At 33.0% G+C, this 20,484-nt stretch overlaps 2 protein-coding genes and 1 pseudogene across 4 annotated transcripts; all 3 read left to right on the top strand.

The window, feature by feature from the left end:
* Positions 1-3,550: 3,550 nt before the first annotated feature.
* LOC143618349 (replication protein A 70 kDa DNA-binding subunit B-like) lies at positions 3,551-6,169 on the top strand. 2 transcript variants are annotated; one of them, XM_077090601.1, is made up of 7 exons: positions 3,551-3,846; positions 3,978-4,077; positions 4,802-5,010; positions 5,121-5,241; positions 5,330-5,506; positions 5,587-5,655; positions 5,755-6,169. In XM_077090601.1, exons 3-6 carry the CDS (start codon positions 4,841-4,843, stop codon positions 5,599-5,601), a joined length of 483 nt encoding a protein of 160 aa, XP_076946716.1. In that variant the 5' UTR covers positions 3,551-3,846; positions 3,978-4,077; positions 4,802-4,840; the 3' UTR covers positions 5,602-5,655; positions 5,755-6,169. The 2 variants fall into 2 exon arrangements, with proteins under 2 accessions (XP_076946716.1, XP_076946715.1); XM_077090600.1 differs by having other exon boundaries at positions 5,330-5,655.
* A 694-nt stretch (positions 6,170-6,863) lies between these two features.
* LOC143618348 (uncharacterized) lies at positions 6,864-12,253 on the top strand. The gene is made up of 10 exons (XM_077090599.1): positions 6,864-7,038; positions 7,136-7,291; positions 7,350-7,496; positions 7,601-8,042; positions 8,114-9,054; positions 9,700-10,449; positions 10,593-10,897; positions 11,000-11,002; positions 11,101-11,429; positions 11,587-12,253. The coding sequence occupies exons 1-10, from the start codon at positions 6,864-6,866 to the stop codon at positions 12,251-12,253; spliced, it is 3,915 nt and encodes a 1,304-aa protein (XP_076946714.1).
* A 1,513-nt stretch (positions 12,254-13,766) lies between these two features.
* On the top strand, positions 13,767-17,546 carry LOC143618350 (pyrophosphate--fructose 6-phosphate 1-phosphotransferase subunit beta-like; annotated as a pseudogene). Its single transcript, XR_013150991.1, has 16 exons — positions 13,767-14,025; positions 14,619-14,774; positions 14,879-15,000; positions 15,072-15,125; positions 15,225-15,332; positions 15,427-15,532; positions 15,624-15,687; positions 15,808-15,896; positions 15,984-16,115; positions 16,193-16,363; positions 16,449-16,564; positions 16,642-16,753; positions 16,841-16,925; positions 17,000-17,044; positions 17,123-17,191; positions 17,272-17,546. The product of XR_013150991.1 is annotated as a pyrophosphate--fructose 6-phosphate 1-phosphotransferase subunit beta-like (transcript).
* Positions 17,547-20,484: the final 2,938 nt, after the last annotated feature.

The raw sequence follows: 20,484 nt of genomic DNA, 5'->3' as shown, positions 1-20,484 counted from the left end.
CACTTCAACATAGGCCCCAAGGACCCATGAATTCTTAGGGACAAGTTGATGCTCTTATTATAAAAGTAGAAAGTGGAGTTGTTGGGCGGATGCTTCAAAAAACCCAACCTTGTACCAACCGGTTTAGACGACTTGGTACAAACCTAAAACCAATTTGAGCCAAACTGGTTTCCAAACCGACCCAACTCGGTGGTTCATATAGTGGTTCGGATATTGAAAAACCAAACAGGTTTTAAAATCGACCCGACTTGGGAAAAAAGTTATTTTTCTCTTTTGCCTCAAACCTGTTTTTAACAATTAATTGGTATATAAACCGAACTAATCCGGTTTGGGTCAAACTGATTTTGACCGTGAGTTGACCAAACCTAACCGGCTCAGAACCCGAACTATTTTTCCCTAGAAACCGGTTTTGTACATCTCTATATGAAGCTATGCCTATGAATAAGTTATGTATGCTAATGTGCATGTGGGCTATTTTATTAACTAAGGCTTATTGTTCGTGGGCTTAAGTGAAGCTGGGTTTGTTTCGATTACTTTGTATAATTAAGCTCTAGACTTTTATAGTACTATTACATTAGTTAAGAGAGTTTATGTTTGATATTAGGATTCTCATAATCTTGTAGATTTTTCTCTTGATTCTTTAGATTTATAATTTATGTTTTTTTCTAAAATGAAAGATTTGTGGTTTTGTTTGAGTTTTGAACAAGTTCATTTAGTTTGAAATCCAATTCAGATCGTTCTTTCGTCTACATAGAACCGACAAATGCTAGATCTATGGGGATTTGATATCTTTGTGTCTGATTTTGATCACTGGTCGAACAACGAGTTAACAAACGCTTGCTTGTTCTTCGTTTTCACTTTATGAGATGGATCAACACCATTGATTTCCAAATAAGTTAGCTAACTTTTTCTTAAATCACTACATATCAGACATAGTCCTTATGAATACTTCGACTTGAATTTTCCGAGGAAATGGAAATAATATAGTGTGTGAATCTCGAGCCGGGAAATTTCTTTTTATGGTTATTAATTATCCGATGGACCATAGAAATAATACTACCTAAACTATTTTTTAATTGCAAAACTTTACGGAGATAAAAACAAAGTTTCAGTAGTGTTCCAATAGGTCATTCAAACTTTTTTCGCCTCAATTAGGTCATTCAAGTTTATATTGGTGTGCTAATTATGTGCATTTTACTTATTTAACAAGTTATCATACCTACATGACATTTCTTTATTTTCCTTTTTTCAATGTTGATGACTTGGAATACTTGGAATTGATAGTCACTCATTTCGGAAAAGCTGTTGTTGTTCATTGAGGCATGCTAATTGTGATTCTTTAACGGGTTTATCTATAAGTTGGCCAATGACATTTTAAGAGTTTGCAATGGATTTAGGTAATTCAAACTTCGCAATGGATCTTGAAAAGTTTGAAACAAGAAGCATACTGAGCACATTCCATTTTAAGAGTTATGGGTATGAGGTTTTGTTGTTAGCGTTTTAGTGATACCATGTAAATAATTTTCAAATCATAAAATGGTTTCATACGATATATAATTACATGTGTATCTTCTATTTTGAAGATATATACTCAACAATAATTACCATATACAATGAAATATTTTATATTGCAATATTATTCCTGTATTATTAATATATAATTTTTTTCTTTATGTGTTTTTGAGTTTCAATTAAAGGAGAAAAAGAAATGAAATAACCGGAAAGATAAATTAATAGTAAAAAGCGAGTGCCGGTTTGTTTATAATTGAAAAGAATCGGAAGGAAATAAAGTTTGGGAAGAAAGGAAAACGTGAAGAAAAGAAAGGAAAGCTTTAATTTCTCTTGTTACGTAAACTCGAGAACACAATACTATTATTCGGCAAAGGAGTGGCTCGTCAACGAGTTGACCTTCGTCCCAGTTACTAAAATTAGCCGGCTCGACTCAGGTTGTTTAAAATCAAGTTTTTATTTAGCTAGCTTTGATCAAAGTTTTTTAAATAGCCCTGTACTCAGCATGAGGCTACAAGTTGTAGATCCATGTCAATAAGGGCCGGCTCCAAAAAGATGAAAAAATTTTTGGGCCAAAGGCAAACTTTTTTTTGGGCCCTAAGTAAAATAAACATTTTGTTGGGTTTAAACAATTTAATTATAAATGGACTTATTTGATTATGATTTAAGTTGTGTAAAAAACTTTTGTATAAAAATAAGCTTAAAATTGTCTCAAATAAGATTAGAACCCACAACCTTTTGGTTAGATGTCATACCCCTTTACCATTAGACCAAGCTAGTGGTTATGTAATTGTGTTGAAAAATTGATTATACACGTGTTTTTGATAAAAAATACATATAATTATTTTTTGAAAAAAAAATCGGGCCTAACGTGGTGTCGGGTCTGTGGCCGTCGACTACCCTGCCATGCCTCAAAGACGACCATGCATGTCATCTAATAGAATAGAGTCAAAAGGTGGAATTATTGAACCAGTTGGATGTTTTGATTCAAGAGGTGACGTAAAACTGTCCTGGCCGCAAGTAAAATTGAGAATCTTGACCGATCTCTGCTCCGACCGTGTCGTATTGATAGGGAGATTGACTTCCCGCTTCATACCATTAAAACCAGGAGACGTATTCCAGGTACAGTTTCATTATTCAGTTTGTATATATGATTTAGGATCAGATATTAAATTGTTGTCTTTACATATATTGTGTTTAAATTAGGTGACACATGCTTATTTTATCAAGGCTAAGGTTAACTTCATGTGAAGTTTTTACACGCTTGTACAACACCACATTGTTTTGATTGTTTATGCTTTTCTTTTCTTTTCTTTTTTTTTAATGGTGATGTAACATAATATTTGAATTTACTTAAAAACATGAATTTATAAAATAGAGTAAAACAACTTACTTGTACTCAATCTTTCGTAGTTTTAAAATTAATGTAAAATACATTTTATTTTCAGTCATTCCTATATTGTAGGTTGATTTATTTGCTTCTTATTGGTTGAAAATGTTTCACTTGGATTGTGATCTTATATATCCTAAAAATTCATCTAAGAAACTAACTGCCTTATTATACGGCTGAGATTAATTATACATAAAAACAGTTATTTTTTTTCATTAGCTACATTCATGGAAACATGTTCTTTGCAGTTTTATATGACAGTTTTTAACAGTACGTAAGTATAAATAGGTGGCAAGGGTTTAGTAACTCGCATACTATTTTACATTCTCTTTGTTTTCATAATGTCTAAAGTCGTGAGTCAGGGGACTTCAAAACTGACTTCAAGGTATGTTATTATTCTAATAGCACTTGTGATTACCTCATTTTCTGATTTATATATAACTAACTTTTCATAATACTTACAGGTTAACAGAAAATTCTGAGATTACTCACCTCAGCCGACTGGATGCTTCAATGACTAATGTCAAAATCAAAGTAAGAATTATTAAGCTATGGAGGCTACCTTCCCACAAAGTCGTTAATGGTACACATGCAATTGAAGTAATTCTTATCAATTAAAACTATTTCACTATGTTAATATATGGATGGACCTTACAATGTGTCTATATTATGTTTATAGGGTTCAAAAATCCAAGCAACCATAAATGGTACCTACCTAATCAAGCATGAAAAGTTTTTGGTTGAGAAATCATGTGTTTTTATTCAAAGGTTTGATATTGGTGACAATATGTCTGCCTACCGTGTCACACATCATCCTCATAGGCTATTTTTGACATTTGATTCAACTGTGACAAAATATAACGAGGAAGTTGGATCTCTGTATGGTTTAACACTTGCTGACTTTGATGTGCTTCGCAACAATGGTGTACCGCCTGACTCTGTTATTGGTAACTAATAATACTAACTTCTTTGACTTCACTTTTTATATTTTTATTAACTATAAATGTGTATTACATTGTAAACATATTTTTGTTTAGCATAGCTTTTAGCTAACATTGTTTATTTGTTTGTTATATAGATTTGATTGGGTATGTCTACACATACTTTGACATGTATGATTACAAAACACAAGCAGGCAAAATCAAAAAGAAAATGAACCTTCAAGTTAGGGATTTAGAGTAAGTTATGTTACAATTTAAATTTATTTATCTTAATTCTTCAATGTGATACCTGTATTCACTTTTTTTTCTTTCTATTTTTATATTATTTAGGTCTCGTAGCATATTTGTTACTTTGTGGGAGTCATACGCTGAGCAATTGAATACTTTCATGGCGAACAAACGTGAAGATGATACCGCTGTTATCATCGAAAGTATACTTTTTCTGGAGGTAAGAGATTTGTTTTCCAAACTTTTAAATTTACATACATAAGTTCTTTTAATACTAATAAATGTTATTATATGTTTTTTTAAATATTTAATAAGACTTATTTTATATTTTCATTATATAGGAAGGGCCTATGTGTCGTCATGTTTCCAGGGCAGTAATCTGTTCATTAATGATAACATTGAGGAGCTAATTTCTTTCAGAAGCAGGTGTGTTCCATTTTCTGTTTTACAAGTTTTGAATATATACACATATATATATATATATTATCACTGATTTTATTTACTCTTTATTAAGAGTTTGACTGGAAATGAAGGACATCAATCTATTTCAACTCGACGTTTGGTTTCATCAGAATTGCCTTGCAGTTTGGAAAATGATTTCTTGACTAACTCTGTTTTCAACACTATAGCAGATGGGAATAAAAAGGCAGAGGTTATATATCTTTATTGTTTTAATAAATAAATTTAGTTTTGTAAAATATATCACTGATTAGTCTAATTATAATTATTTCAGGTCAAGTCTGTTGTTGTAACAGGTACTATTATAAGTTTCATGCCTGGTGTTGACTGGTACTACGATGCATGCAAGACCTGCAACAAGAAGGTCAAAACTGTTTATGTTGTTAGTGATCCTGTTGACGCATCGGATAAGGTTGAACCAAAACAAATTATCAGATGTCCTAATGATGCATGTAACAAAAGATCAGTGTCAACCATTCCAAGGTTATACGTTGACTCTTAATTTTATACTATATGTTATTGTTAATTATTAATATTATATTATGATTTCTAATTTTAATTATCAAAAATGTTTTTTTCCTATAAAATTTTAGGTTCAAGATTCCATTGAGGCTACAAGACAACACCGGAGTTGCCTCTCTTACTGTTTTTGATCGCGAAGCTCGAAAGATGTTGAAAAAGTGTGCCAGAGAATTACTTGATAGCTTCCTTGAGGTAAAATTTGATCCAATTTTAGATATGTAAAATTCAATTGAAGAAACCTATTTTAATTTCCTTTTTATGACTTTCACTTTTTCTAAAGGATGGTCTTTCCATGATTCCACCTGAATTGACTCACTTGGTGGGAAAAAAGTATGCCTTTAAGATCGATATTACTGATTACAACATCACTAACAACTACAACACTTTTACCATCAAGAAGTTTACTGATGATTACTCGATTATATCTAAGTTGGAATCTAAGTTTGAGGTTGGTCAGGTAATATATCTATTACATGTTATATGTTTTATTCCTACATCTTTTTTTGTATACTAAATCAATTGCTTTTTACAATTTAGGTTGACCTGTCCTAGTCAACAACTGTTAGATCTGTTGATTTTCAATCCCAAGAGACATCTAATATGAAGGTAAGTTTTTTATGTATACAAAACTTTACATTATTATATGTTAATATACTTGTCATAAATGTGGTTATCGTGACAATACACTTTGATTTTTTTATTAAGGACACCTTTTCAAGCGCAAGTGAAAATGACACCCCCTTATCTGTTATGTCAACAACTCATGGAAAGACCATCTTGACTAATGAAGCTTATGATGAAAAAGGTTCTCAATCTGAAGTGAATCTGAAGCGAAATTTGATAGATGCTTACGATGTTGATGAACCCCTGGCTGAATCAAGCAAAGCCCATCGTCAAGACAATCAAGGTCCGAAAGTATATGTCAATAGACTCCTCACTCCAAAGCTGGAAAAATAAGTTCATTTTGGCAGATTTGAAAAAACTATGTTTTCCTATGTTTGATGTTTTCCAAGTTTCGTTTACTTTGTTTCCTGTTTGAACTTAGTATCTTTATGTTTTTCTGAAGTTGGATGTTTTAATTTGCAAGTGTTTTTTAATGAAGAAGGTTTATTTCCAGTTTTTATCATGATGGGAGTTTATTGTTGACAAATTGTTATCAGCTGAATTTGATTATAATATAATTATTATAAGCTGATGTTATTTCATATGACAAAATCTTTGTGTTAAATCAATTAAAATGCAGAGTATTAGTGATACAATTATTTCAACATTAAGTACTAATTGTACATATTGTCATTAAAGTTGTTGCATACAATTAATTCTACAAGAATTAACTTATACGAGTGAAACAAACATGTAATCTTACTGTCTTATGAAAATTGTATCTTCATCATATGTTAAAAAGTTATCAACTAAATTTAATAGAAATTAACAAGTCGATACAAAATCTTCTTTTTTAAGAGCTGTTTTTTTACTCTATTTTATTGCTTCCTTACTTTATTTAGCTTTCTAATATAATTTGTATCTTCAAAGTTATATTAATATTATTTTATGTTTAATTGCAGCTTCAAATTCCTCCATTTACCAAAATGATAGTAAACACAGCGAAAACAGAGGAAACATTTTTTGGATACTAAAAGACAAAAGGACGTTTTGGTCGGAAAAAACGTGGGTGTTTCATCTAGCCTTAAATCTGCTGAAATGCGTACACATTACAATGGTAACAAATTTGTTGATACTTGCATAGTAGATTACCATGTTACCTTAGAAGACAATTTCTTCATAACACTTCATTTTTTTTTTCAAATTTAGATATGGCCATTGGCGATTGTAAACAAAACCGAAAGATAAGAAAAGCTTATTTAGATAACAAGAGATATAAACACGTAAATTCTTCAGAAGACGTTAATAGTCCAAGTTATAATACATGTTCAATTCGAGTTAGTACCAGTCAAAGGATTGCAACTCCATTGTTTGACATTACAGGAGGTATATTAAATATCTTTAAGATGATTAATTATAACACATGTGATGTATGTATACACTTCAATTTTAATTTTTTTTTCAAATCATTGATTTTATACAGGCTTAAATATTGGCATGGTAAACAGCGATGCTAAACAGAGGCGATTATTAAGGAAGCTTTATTTGGAGAACAAAAGACAAAAAACATTATCTAATTCACAAATACAACATGTTTCACCAAATAATGATGATGTCACAGTTTCTGTAAATTATAATGGTAAGCATTTAATATTATACCACCCTTTATTGTTTTTCTAATTATAAATTTAATTCAGTTGCAAAAAAAGATATGGTGAATTCCAAAACTAAACAGAGGAGAAAATTTACAAACAATTCTTTCAATCGGTTAAATCCAATTGATTCGTCTGCACAACAGCTTGATGATGCACAACATATAAACATATATTCATCTGTATCAAAAGGTTAGTAATTTTTACAACTTCTTCAAGTAAATACATATTTATCTTTAACAATATATTTATATCAATTATGTTTTTTTTTTGGTTTTTACATTCATACTATACAGATTACTTAGATCACGGTGATCAGGATTTTATTTGTGAACTATGCTATGCAAAATTATGGCAATCTGAAGCCGCTAGAGGAAAATCAAATATATACAATCATACGAGTTATTTTGTGTGTTGTGGTTATGGTAAAGTTCAGCTTCCTGATATCAAGGAACCACCACAAGCTTATAAGTCTCTTTATGATGGTTTGGATCCTAAAAGCAAATTCTTCTTGAAGAACATTCGTCGCTATAACTCTATGTTTTCATTTACTTCCACGGGAAGAAAGATTGATTCTTCAATTAATAGAGGAAATGCTCCTTATGTATTCAAACTCAGTGGTCAGAATTATCATAGTATCGGCAGCCTTCTACCTACAGATGGATCTAAAGCAAAATTTTCTCAGTTATATATATACGATACTGACAACGAGGTTTCAAATAGACAATCAATTTTTGTGTAAGTTACTATTCATACCATTTAATTTATTTACGCAGTTAATTTATTCATATATATAATATTTTTTGCAGTGATACCAACAAAGCTTCTACTTCAACATCTCAAGATATTGATTTTGAAATTATTCAACATCTAAAGAATATTTTAGATTCAAATAATGTGTTGGTTCAATCTTATCGGATGGTAAGAGATTGTTTTAAAGAAAAGCCTAATTTGGACTTAAAGTTACGTCTAATTGGAAACCGACAAAAAGATGGGAGGACATACAACTTACCAACCGCTTCAGAAGTTGCAGCTTTGATAGTCGGTGACATTGGAGATTCTTTAGAAAACAGGGATATTGTTGTATTAACCAAAGAGGGATATCTAAAACATATTAGCGAGCTACATCCTTCTTACCTTGCTCTTCAATATCCGTTGTTGTTTCTTTATGGTGAAGATTTCTACAGAGTCGACATCCCTCATAGATCTGTTGATTCTTCCACATCTTCCAAAAACAAAAAATGTACTATGCGGGAATTCTTTGCTTATAGAATTCAAGATCGGATTGCCGTGTTCTCAACAATATTAAATTCTCGGCGGCTTTATCAGCAATTCTTAGTCGACGGGTACACCATGATTGAAGCTGAGAGGTTGAATTACATTCGTAATCAACAAAAGGAACTAAGATGTGAAAGTTTTGAGAAATTACGTAATTTACGTAATCGTGGTACTACAGATGTCTCAAAAGTTGGAAAGCGTGTCATACTACCATCTTCGTTTACCGGTGGTGCTCGATATATGACACAAAATTATTTGGATGCAATGTCTATTTGCAAGTGGTATGGATATCCGAATTTGTTTTTAACATTCACGTGTAATCCGAAATGGCCAGAAGTCAAAAGATTTCTCAAAGACACCGACTTAAATGCTGAAGACATGCCTGATATTCTATGCCGACTATTTAAAATCAAACTAGATTCTTTGATTAAGGACCTAAAGGAGAAATCACTACTTGGCAAAGTTTTAGCAGGTATTTTAGCACTTCTTTTTATAATCTCAAAATGTTTGGTAATACATTTAAATTTAGTTAGTTATAGTAATACGTTTTCTTTTATATAATTTGTTGTTCTGAATAATTTACCAGCTAATTTTAATATAATAAATAAGTTAAACATTTAATGTTATATATACTTGTTTTATATGCAGTTGTTTATACAGTCGAGTTACAGAAGCGTGGATTACCGCATGCCCATATATGTTTGTTTCTGCATGCTGACCATAAATTTCCATCAGTTGAGCATGTTGATCCAATTATATGTGCTGAAATTTCCGGACAAAAATGAAGATCTGGAGTTATATACACTTGTAAGTAACTTTATGATCCATGGCCCTTGTGGTGCTTACAACATCAATTGTTCATGCATGGTTGATAAAAAATGTTCAAAGAATTTCCCAAAACAATTCCGTGATCATACCTCTATTGATGAAAGTGGTTTTCCTTTGTATAGAAGACGAGATTGTGGATCTTTTGTTGTAAAGTCTGATGTCAAGCTAGATAATAGACATGTTGTTTCGTACAACAAAACTCTTTTGAAAAAGTATCAGGCCCATATTAATATTGAGTGGTGCAATTAGACTGATTCTATAAAATATCTGTTTAAATACATCAACAAAGGTCCCGATAGGGTTACTGTTTCTGTTGTGGAAGGTGATCAAGAAGATGTCCAAGAACCAGCGGTTGATGAGATCAAGAATTATTATGATTGTCGATATGTTTCTGCATGTGAAGCATCGTGGCGTATATTCTCATATGATGTTTACTACCGGTATCCTTCTGTTATTAGGCTGCCTTTCCATCTACCGAACCAACAACAAGTCATATATGGGCCAAACGAATACATTGACAACGTCCTCAACAAACCATCAGTGTCTTCTACAATGTTTTTATCTTGGATGGAGTATAATGAATGTAACGAAGATGCTCGAAATATTACTTATGTTGAATTTCCTACAAAGTATGTGTGGAAAAGTGAACAACAGTGTTGGGCGCGAAGAAAGCAAGGATTTTCACTTGGTAGAATTCATGCCATTTCACCTTCTGCTGGTGAGGGTTATTTTTTAAGGATTCTTTTAAACAAAGTTAAAGGTCCAAAATCCTTTGATGACATTCTAACAGTAAATGGTCATAAATATAACACCTTTCGACAAGCTTGTTATGCAGCGGGGCTATTAGATGATGATACAAAATATGTAGAAGGTATTCAAGAAGTGAGTCATGCTGACTCCGATCATTATTTACGTTGTTTGTTTGCCACAATGTTGACATCTAACTCTCTCTCGAGGCCGGATTATGTTTGGGATAAAACATGGGAGATATTATCAGACGTCATTCTTTATAAACAACGACGCATCTTAAAGTCACCAGGTATAAACCATTTACTTGCATTAGTATTAGAATAATAAGCACATATAAGTATAATTTTCATCTTTATATTATACGCATTATACTTAAGCTCATAATTTTAAGTATTATTCATTAATGAAAATATATTTATGATGTGTTTTCAGATTTATTCCTTAATGAAGATCAAATAAAAAACCTGACTTTAAACGAGATTGAGAAAATCTTAGTTCGTAATAATCACAACTTACGAGATTACAAAACAATGCCTTACCCTGATTATGATTCGATTTCTTCTTCAAATAATCGTTTAATCACTGAAGAGATGGATTATGATAGACATCTTCAAATTGAGTTTGACAATCTTTTTATCGCATTAACTGCTGAGAAAAAAAGTGTTTATACTGAAATCATAAATGCGGTTAGAGATAACCAAGGGGGTGTTTTTTTGTTTACGGTTATGGCGGAACCGGTAAAACTTTTCTTTGGAAGACATTATATGCATCCTTAAGAGCACAAGGAAAGATTGTTTTAAATGTTGCTTCGAGTGGAATTGCATCTTTGTTGTTGGCAGGAGGTAGGACGGCCCATTCTCGGTTTTCAATTCCCTTTAACTTAACTGAAGTCTCTACGTACAATATACAAATAGACAGCGATGTTGCTAATCTATAAAAGAAAACCTCACTTATTATATGGGATGAAGCACCAATGATACACAGGCATGGTTTTGAAGCGTTGGATAGGACTTTGAGAGATATTTTATCGCATGATGATTCTAATAATTCTAGCATGCCATTTGGAGGAAAGACAATTGTATTTGGTGGAGATTTCAGACAAGTTCTACCTGTAATTCAAAGCGGAACCAGACAAGACATTGTTAATGCTTCTTTAAGTTCTTCTTACATTTGGGATTATTGCAAAGTTCTTAGGTTAACTAAAAATATGAGGTTAACTGTAGGAAGTGAAGCACATAACACCGAGGAAACAAAGATATTTGCACCATGGTTGTTGGATTTGGTGAAGGTAGCATAGGTGGCTCTAACGACGGTGATGCAGTTATAGAAATACCTAATGATCTTCTAATTCTTGATTCAGCCGATCCCATATCTGATCTTATTGACTTTGTGTATCTCTCAATTCTTCAAAATTTCAACAATACAGGTTTTTTCCTGGAAAGAGCCATTCTTGCACCAACGAGAATGAAGTCGTTGACGAAATTAACGATCGACTACTATCGATGTTTCCGGGAGATAGCAAGGAATACTTGAGTTCAGATAGTATTTGTCCTGATGAAAATATAAATGATGCTATTGATCCAAGTTTATATTCACCTGATGTGCTTAATGGACTTAAAATTCCCGGTTTGCCACACCATAAATTAGCAATAAAGGTTGGTGTTCCAGTGATGCTACTACGAAATATTAATCAGAAAGAGGGTTTTTGCAATGGGACACGTTTAAAGGTCGTCTCACTAGGCAAACATGTCATAGAAGTTGAAGTAATAGCTGGAAGTAATTTAGGGACACGAACTTTGATTCATAGAATTGCTTTAACACCTTCCGACAAAAGGATTCCATTTAAGTTTCAACGAAGGCAGTTTCCCATTGCTGTATGCTTTGCGATGACAATAAATAAAAGTCAAGGCCAATCGTTATCTAGAGTTGGTTTGTTTTTTAAACAACCCGTCTTTTCACATGGTCAGTTGTATGTCGCTTTATCTAGAGTCAAAAGCAGAGATGGAATCAAACTCGTAATTTTTGATAAAGATGGAAATCTTACGAATAGGACATCCAATGTCGTATATAAAGAAGTTTTCAGAGATTTGTAATTTCTATGTTTACTCATACATTTGACTCAATGTTCCAATTGAGGGTGTTGTTGCCAAACAGTCACTTTGTTTATTATTTATGAAATTTTCGTTTATTAATGAGGATTATTGCCTTCCTCTCTAGGCCACTTTCTTCATTTTATATGTTATATAGATCTTTGTTCCCGGTTATTAGTTTGCATTTCTTAATTTTAATGGTATAAATTGAAATTTGTAGTATTATACTTTTTATTGTTTTTGTTTAATTATAGTTTATGACTAAATGATATAATGCATAACAACTTTATAAATTTAAAATGAAAAAGATAATATGATAATGAAGTTCTCACGTTGATTTGTTTTTTTATTCTCAGTCCCGTGTAGTACACGGGTTATAACCTAGTATTTTATATTGCAATATTATTCCTGTATTATTAATATATAATTTTTTCTTTATTTGTTTTCGAGTTTCAATTAAAGGAGAAAAAGAAATGAAATAACTGGAAAGAATGAGATTATTTGTGTTTTTGAGTTTTATTAAAGGAAAGTAAAGAAAATAAAAAGAAAGATAAATTAATAGTAAAAAGTGAGTGCCGGTTTGTTTATAATTGAAAAGGATCGGAAGGAAATAAAGTTTGGGAAGAAAGGAAAAAGTGGAGAAAAGAAAGGAAAGCATTAATTTCTCTTGTTAAGTAAACTCGAGAACACAATACTATTGTTCGGCAAAGGAGTGGCTCGTCAACGAATTGACCTTCGTCACAGTTACTAAAATTAGCCGGCTCGACTCAGGTCATTTAAAATCAAGTTTTTATTTAGCTAGCTTTGATCAAAGTTTTTTAAATAGCCCTGTACTCAGCATGAGGCTACAAGTTGTAGATCCATGTCAATAAGGGCCGGCTCCAAAAAGATGAAAAAAATTTTGGGCCAAAGGCAAACTTTTTTTTGGGCCCTAAGTAAAATAAACATTTTGTTGGGTTTAAACAATTTAATTATAAATGGACTTATTTGATTATGATTTAAGTTGTGTAAAAAACTTTTGTATAAAAATAAGCTTAAAATTGTCTCAAATAAGATTAGAACCCACAACCTTTTGGTTAGATGTCATACCCCTTTACCATTAGACCAAGCTAGTGGTTATGTAATTGTGTTGAAAAATTGATTATACACGTGTTTTTGATAAAAAATACATATAATTATTTTTTGAAAAAAAAATCGCGCCTAACATGGTGTCGGGTCTATGGCCGTCATACGTCAAAGACGACCATGCATGTCATCTAATAGAATAGAGTCAAAAGGTATTCATTCTGGTTTCATTTGGAAGGTCCAATATATTAAAAATCAAAAACCATCATCAATCAGTAAATAAAAATAAAAATAAAAAAATCTAGGTTACTACGGCTTGTTGTTGGCCCATGTTTTTCGAGGCGGAGACTCCAATTCTCCGAATACACACATACATAATTACCCTTTCTTTCTTTCTTTCTTTCTTTCTTTCCATCTCCACCAACTCCACCCTCTTTATATATTATATTATATATATATAAACACCAACAACCACCCACCATAAACACTCACTGCCGATTTACTCTCTTTCCGATCTATTCAATGGCTCCTCCTTCTTTGGTTTCAAACGGCGCCGACGCAGCCTCAGCCGCCGGCTACTAGCCGTGTATCTTCGGTCTACAGTGAAGTCCAGAACAGCCGTCTCGATCATCCGCTTGCTCTGCCGGCTGTCTTCCAGAAGCCCTTTAGAGTCCTCGATGGTCCTACTAGTTCCGCTGCCGGAAATCCAGGTATTATTATTATTATTGAAGTTCGTTCGTCTCTTTACTTTGTAATTAGGTTTAGATCTACATGCAGATTTCATTTAATATTTATTTCTCTTGTATTCTGATATATTTAAGGTTGAACTGTACCTCATTTAAGAGGATGAGATCGGCCTGAAACATACTCAAACGGATACGCTATATATATATATATATTTATATATTTTCCTGTTAGGCTTCTATCGGTATCGGTATTATTAACAAAAATATACAAGGAACATGAAAATTGATATATTTGTGTTGTATTTTGAGAACTGAAGATTGAACAGTAAATGTTATTAAGTTATCCGTGGTTAATATTATGATTGAGAAACTTTTTAATTTCATGATTTGCTAGTGTATGATTAACAACACATAACTTTCAATGTGATTAACTCGATTGATAACCCGATGAGCATTTGGTTTTGGTGTTTTTTTCTATACTTTTTTGGTAAGCTTTGTACCCATCTTATCTCTAGGTCAAACAACGGGATTGTTGTTTTTTTAGGTGTTAAGATTGTATTCACTTTTGATAGAAAAGAAGGTATTTTAATAATATTTTGTGGATTTAACTTCTGTAGATGAGATTGCAAAGCTTTTTCCGTCTCTGTTTGGACAGCCGTCTGCATTGCTGTAGCCGAGTGAATCAAATGAACCAGGTTCAGCTTTGAAGATTGGAGTGGTGTTATCTGGAGGACAAGCTCCGGGAGGACACAATGTTATATCTGGGATGTTTGGTTAGGATTCTCTCTTTTAAAATTGTAACACTTTATTATATTATTAAACATAAACATATATGTAAACTCTTTGTATTTAATAACCTTTTCTTTCCCTGTTGTAGATTACTTGCAAGAACGCTGCAAAGGAAGCACTTTATACGGGTTTAATGGTGGTCCGGCTGGGATCATGAAGGGAAAGTATGTGGTTTTGACTCCAGAGTATATTTATCCTTACAGAAACCAGGTACATGTATTTTTTTTATATTACCGTTTTTCCATGCAATTTGCTAACTTTCTCTTAAATCATTACTTCAGGGAGGATTCGATATGATCTGTAGTGGGAGAGATAAGATTGAGACTCCAGAACAGGTTTTATATATATTTTGTAATTACGTTGTTGCCGATATATGATGTATGGATATTTATGAATGAGATTTAATTTTTATATAATTGTTCATTGGGTTCCAGTTTAAGCAAGCTGAAGACACAGCAACCAAGCTTGATCTGGATGGGCTTGTTGTTATTGGTGGAGATGATTCTAACACAAATGCGTGTCTTCTTGCTGAATACTTTAGGTGGATTATTTATCATAGTTAATTTTGGCATTTGTGAATTATTTTATCTTCTCTGTGTGTAGAATTTTGATGTTATATATATCCTACACTACGGGAGTAAGAATTTGAAGACCCGGGTCATTGGGTGCCCAAAGACCATTGATGGAGACTTGAAATGCAAAGAAGTTCCTACAAGTTTTTGGCTTTGACACTGCTTGCAAGGTAGTTTATTTGCTATCATTAATTTTATATAATCGTTTATTTGATTTACAAATTCTAATGGCATAGTTGTTTTTATTTATGACATTTGCAGATCTATGCTGAACAGATTGGAAATGTTATGATAGATGCTCGTTCAACAGGAAAATATTATCACTGTAAGCTTATTGACCTTTTACGTTCACTTAAATTAGATTCTGTTTAACTTTTGTCAACCTTTGGCTTTGACCAATACTTTTAGTTTCAAGTCAGGTTGATAATTAAAAGGTTTTATGCAGTTGTACGGCTCATGGGGCGTGCTGCTTCCCACATTACATTGGAATGCGCTTTACAAACTCATCCAAACATCACTCTTATTGGAGAAGAGGTACCGACACTCGTGCACTTACACTATATAATTTTATATAATTAAAAGTAATAATATGATTATCTATTTATATATAACTAACTGCAGGTTGCCTCCAAGAAACTAACACTGAAAAAGGTTACAGACTACATAGCAGATGTAATTTGTAAGCGAGCAGATCTCGGTTATAATTATGGTGTGATATTGATACCTGAAGGACTTATTGATTTCATTCCCGAGGTATTGTAATTAAATATATATCTTTTTTTTGTATATCAATATTCTTTTGTATTTGTTATTTTTGTGTGGATTTGCAGGTGCAACAGCTAATCTCTGAATTAAATGAAATTCTGGCTCATGAAACCGTTGACGAGAGTGGTGTTTGGAAACAGAAACTTGTTCCTCAATCTTTGCAGCTTTTTGAGTTGCTTCCTTCAGCAATTCAAGATCAGTTGTTGCTTGAAAGAGATCCTCATGGAAATGTCCAGGTTATTATAACTTTTTATAACTTCTAAGTTTATTTTGTTTTATTATTTTGGGTATTCGGATATCAACATTCAGAATTACATTTAGGTTGCCAAAATAGAAACCGAGAAAATGCTTATTCAAATGGTTGAAACTGAATTAGAACAGAGGAAGCAAGTGGGTCAACATACACAACAATTCAAAGGGCAGTCTCACTTCTTCGGGTAAGTTTTTTTCTTTATGTAATTATATTAAATAATTATGATGATTGTTTAAATTGGGGTGTTGTTTAATGCTTTAGATATGAAGGAAGATGTGGTTTGCCTTCAAACTTTGATTCTTCATACTGTTATGCGTTGGGATATGGTGCTGGAGCTCTACTTCAGAGTGGAAAAACTGGATTAATATCATCAGTCTGTATCTTTAAGTTATATTATTTAAATAATAATATTTTTGAATTGAATATTTTGGTACTAACTTTCTTGCTATGATACATGAAGGTCGGGAATTTAGCTGCACCAGTTGCAGAATGGACAGTTGGTGGAACTCCATTGACTTCGTTAATGGACGTAGAGAGGAGACACGGTAAAACAAATATTCACATTTTGTGTTTTTATATATAATTATTTATATAGATTTCTGTTGTGTGTTTTTGACAGGAAAATTCAAGCCTGTGATAAAGAAGGCAATGGTTGAACTTGATGGTGAGTTTCTTAAACTTATTTTATCTATTCTTTTAATGTAAGCATTTTTCATAAACATTTATTTAATAATAATTGTAGGGGCACCGTTCAAGAAATTTGCATCAAAGAGAGAAGAGTGGGCCCTTCAGAACAGATATATTAGTCCTGGTATGTAATACTTTTAATTATAAGTTTCATGAAATATTTACCAGTTGTAATTTCTTATTTTTTAAATATTTTTTTTTCAGGTCCTATTCAGTTTACTGGACCAGTGGCCGATATCTCTAACCATACTTTGCTGTTGGAGCTTGGAGTTCAAGTCTAGGCACCCCTGGAAAGTTGTTTAGTCATGATGTTGGACCGAATTCGAGTGTTTTGGTATGAATTTGAATAGTATTGAATTTTCTGGTTATGTTTTTGGTTTAGGTTTAAGAATATCAAGCCCAAGATGGTGGCAATGGTAATGATGCTTGATCTTGTTTCAAAACTGTTTGGATTAATAAAAGGGTTTTGATTTCTGTTATTTTTTATCACCTTTTAAGCCCATATATGAATAGACTCAATGGTCTGTTTGAGATTTGTACGGTGTTAGTTCAACGGTTTGGAGTGTGGAGTGCAAACTGTGAGTTTTTACTAATGAAATATCTCGCATTTAGAAGTCCATTTACTCCGAAATTTAGACAAAAAAATGGAACTGTAATGCTAGGATCTTGGGGTGGAAATAGGTGATATTTTAGTTGGTAAATTAACGCCCCAAATGGTGAAAGAATCATCATACGCTTTGGAAGATAGATTGTTACGAACCATACTTGGCATGTGGGTATATACTTCAAAAGAACTTGTCTAAAACTACCTATAGGCGGCAGGGGCCGGGTTATTGATGTGAGATGGGTCTAGAGCTCTAAGACAGATGAGACAGAGAAAACATAAAGTATTCGTGTATATATTTTACAGAAACGTGAAATAAAAGTAGACGATAAAGTAGCTGGAAGACATATTTTACCTAGACATGATGCCTTATTTGCAAGATGGAACTGTAGGGAAGGCAATGAAACCCGAACCCGATGGGGATACCTGAAACCCAACATAATTGGGACGGGTAATACTCGACTCATTAGGGTTTGGGACAGGTTTGAGATTAATGTTGAAAATTTTCTTGGGTTTGGGACGGGTTTGGGATTTGTAATATACCCGATTACCCGATAACATTAATCCATTTACTCGATTATATACTCGGCATAACTTTTTTTTATGTTTATATATAGTATACTCTAAATATTTTAAATATTATCTATTGAAACTTGTTTATAAATAATTATTTGAGACATTTTATTTTTATGGTAATAATTATTTGTGATCGATTAGTTATATTTTGTCAAAACCCGATGGGTTTTAGGCCGAGTATACCCAACGGGTCTTTTAACAAAACCCGATTGAAAACCCGAAACCCGATGGGAAAACCCGAAACCCGACGGGTAATTACCCGATTAAAACTCGACAGGTTTGGGATGGACTTTCATAACCGGGTATGGGTTTGGGAATACCTAAACCCGACCCAAACCCGACCCATTGTCATCCCTAGATGGAAGAGGTGTTGATATGGTCTTCAACACATTAGGAGTACCTTCACGAATGAATGTAGGACAAATTTTTGAATCTTCACTCGGGTTAGCGGGGGATTTGTTAGACAGACATTATCGAATAGCGCATTTTGATGAGAGATATGAACAAGAAGCTTCGAGAAAGTTGGTGTGTTCTGAATTATATGAAGCCAATAAGCAAACAGCGAATCCATGGATATCTGAACCCGAGTCTTCAGGAAAAAGCAGAATACATGATGGAAGAACGGGGGAGCCTTTTGAACAACCTGTTATATCTTGAAATTAATTCATCGAGTTGATGATAAAATCCATGGGCGTTCCAGTGGGCGTTATTCACGTCTTACACAACAACCCCTGAAAGGAAGGGCCAAGAAAGGGGGCAACGAGTAGGAGAAATTAAGGTTTGGGCATTAGAGGGGTTTGGCGTTGCTTATATTTTACAAGAGATTTTTACTTATAAATCTGATCATATGAGAGCTCGCCAAGAAGTACTTGGTACTATAAACTATGGAGGAAGAATATCGACTCCTGAAGATGCTCCAGAATCTTTTCGGTTGTTCGTTCGAGAATTACGATCTTTAGCTGAGAAGACTTTCCGGCTTAATAGGAAGGAAGCTTAATCGAAATGAAGCAGAAGTTTTCTTTTATGATCGATCGATATACACATCAACAACTCCGAATTGGATTAGTTTCTCCTCAACAAATAAGTGCTTGGTCCAAAAAAATCCTGCCTAATGGTGAGATTTTTGGAGAGGTGACAAAACCTTATACCTCATTACAAAATCAATAAACCAGAAAAAGATGGATTATTTTGTGAAAGAATTTTTGGGCCTATCAAAAGTGGAATTTGTGCTTGTGGAAATTATCGAGTAATCAGAGATGAAAAGGAAGACCCGCAATTTTGTGAACAATGCGGAGTTGAGTTTGTTGATTCTCGGATACAAAGATATCAAATGGGCTACATCAAACTCGCATACCCGGTAATGCATGTGTGGTATTTGAAACATCTTCCTAGTTATATTGTGAATCTTTTAAATAAAACCTTTTAACAAATTAGAAGACCTAGTATATAGGGGTGTGTGATTTGATCGAAATTCTGATTTTACATACTCGAAATGAGAAACTGTCATCCCATTTAATCCAATCGGGATGCCCTTACCTGACATGTTTCTTGGTAGAAGTAACATGAAGCTCAGAATTAGGGATGTATTCAAGACACTCCCCAAAAAGGGAATTGATCTATGGTCGATTTCATGAGAATTTATAGTTATATCTCGTAAAAAAAACCCTTTTCTTTTGTGGAATTAAACAGTTCCTTTTTTTAAAAAAGAAGTTTTGTTCAAGTAAGCAAATAGAAAAGGTGTCATGGTTACAAGAGTCTATCTATTGCATATAGACTTTAAGGGCATCGCGGCCTAACCGTCGATGTGAAGTCGGGACCTAAACGATCGAATGAAAAAGTACATAGACAAGTAAATTCCTTATGAATTTCAATGTACTCTCTTTAATTAAGAATTACGGGATTCATCATTCGAGAGGAAGTAGACTACTCAATAATTTCACCTTTCATTTATGTCATAATTGAATAAAGAATTCATAAAAGCTAAATAAAAAGAATAAGGAAGACAAAAACAATAAAGCTTTGCTTGATCTTCACTGGAAACTTGAGTAAGGAGTAGATCTTTTTGGAGTTTTCTAGAATCTGAAAGCGAGAACTCCTTTCTTTTTCTTTATTTGAGCTACTCTAGCCAGATGAAAAGAAACTTTCACGTCCGATTTTGAGAAGGAGGGGGGGGGGGGATCCTATCCCAATTTTTATTTTGCTAGGCCTATAGATACAAAAAAACCCACTTTTTTACG

The sequence above is a fragment of the Bidens hawaiensis genome, unplaced genomic scaffold (assembly GCF_021521415.1).
Source record: "Bidens hawaiensis isolate Kalapana, Puna unplaced genomic scaffold, B.hawaiensis_p1.1 tig00069954_1, whole genome shotgun sequence".
In the NCBI taxonomy this organism is placed as follows: Eukaryota; Viridiplantae; Streptophyta; class Magnoliopsida; order Asterales; family Asteraceae; genus Bidens; species Bidens hawaiensis.
This window is presented reverse-complemented; position numbering and strand designations above follow the sequence as displayed.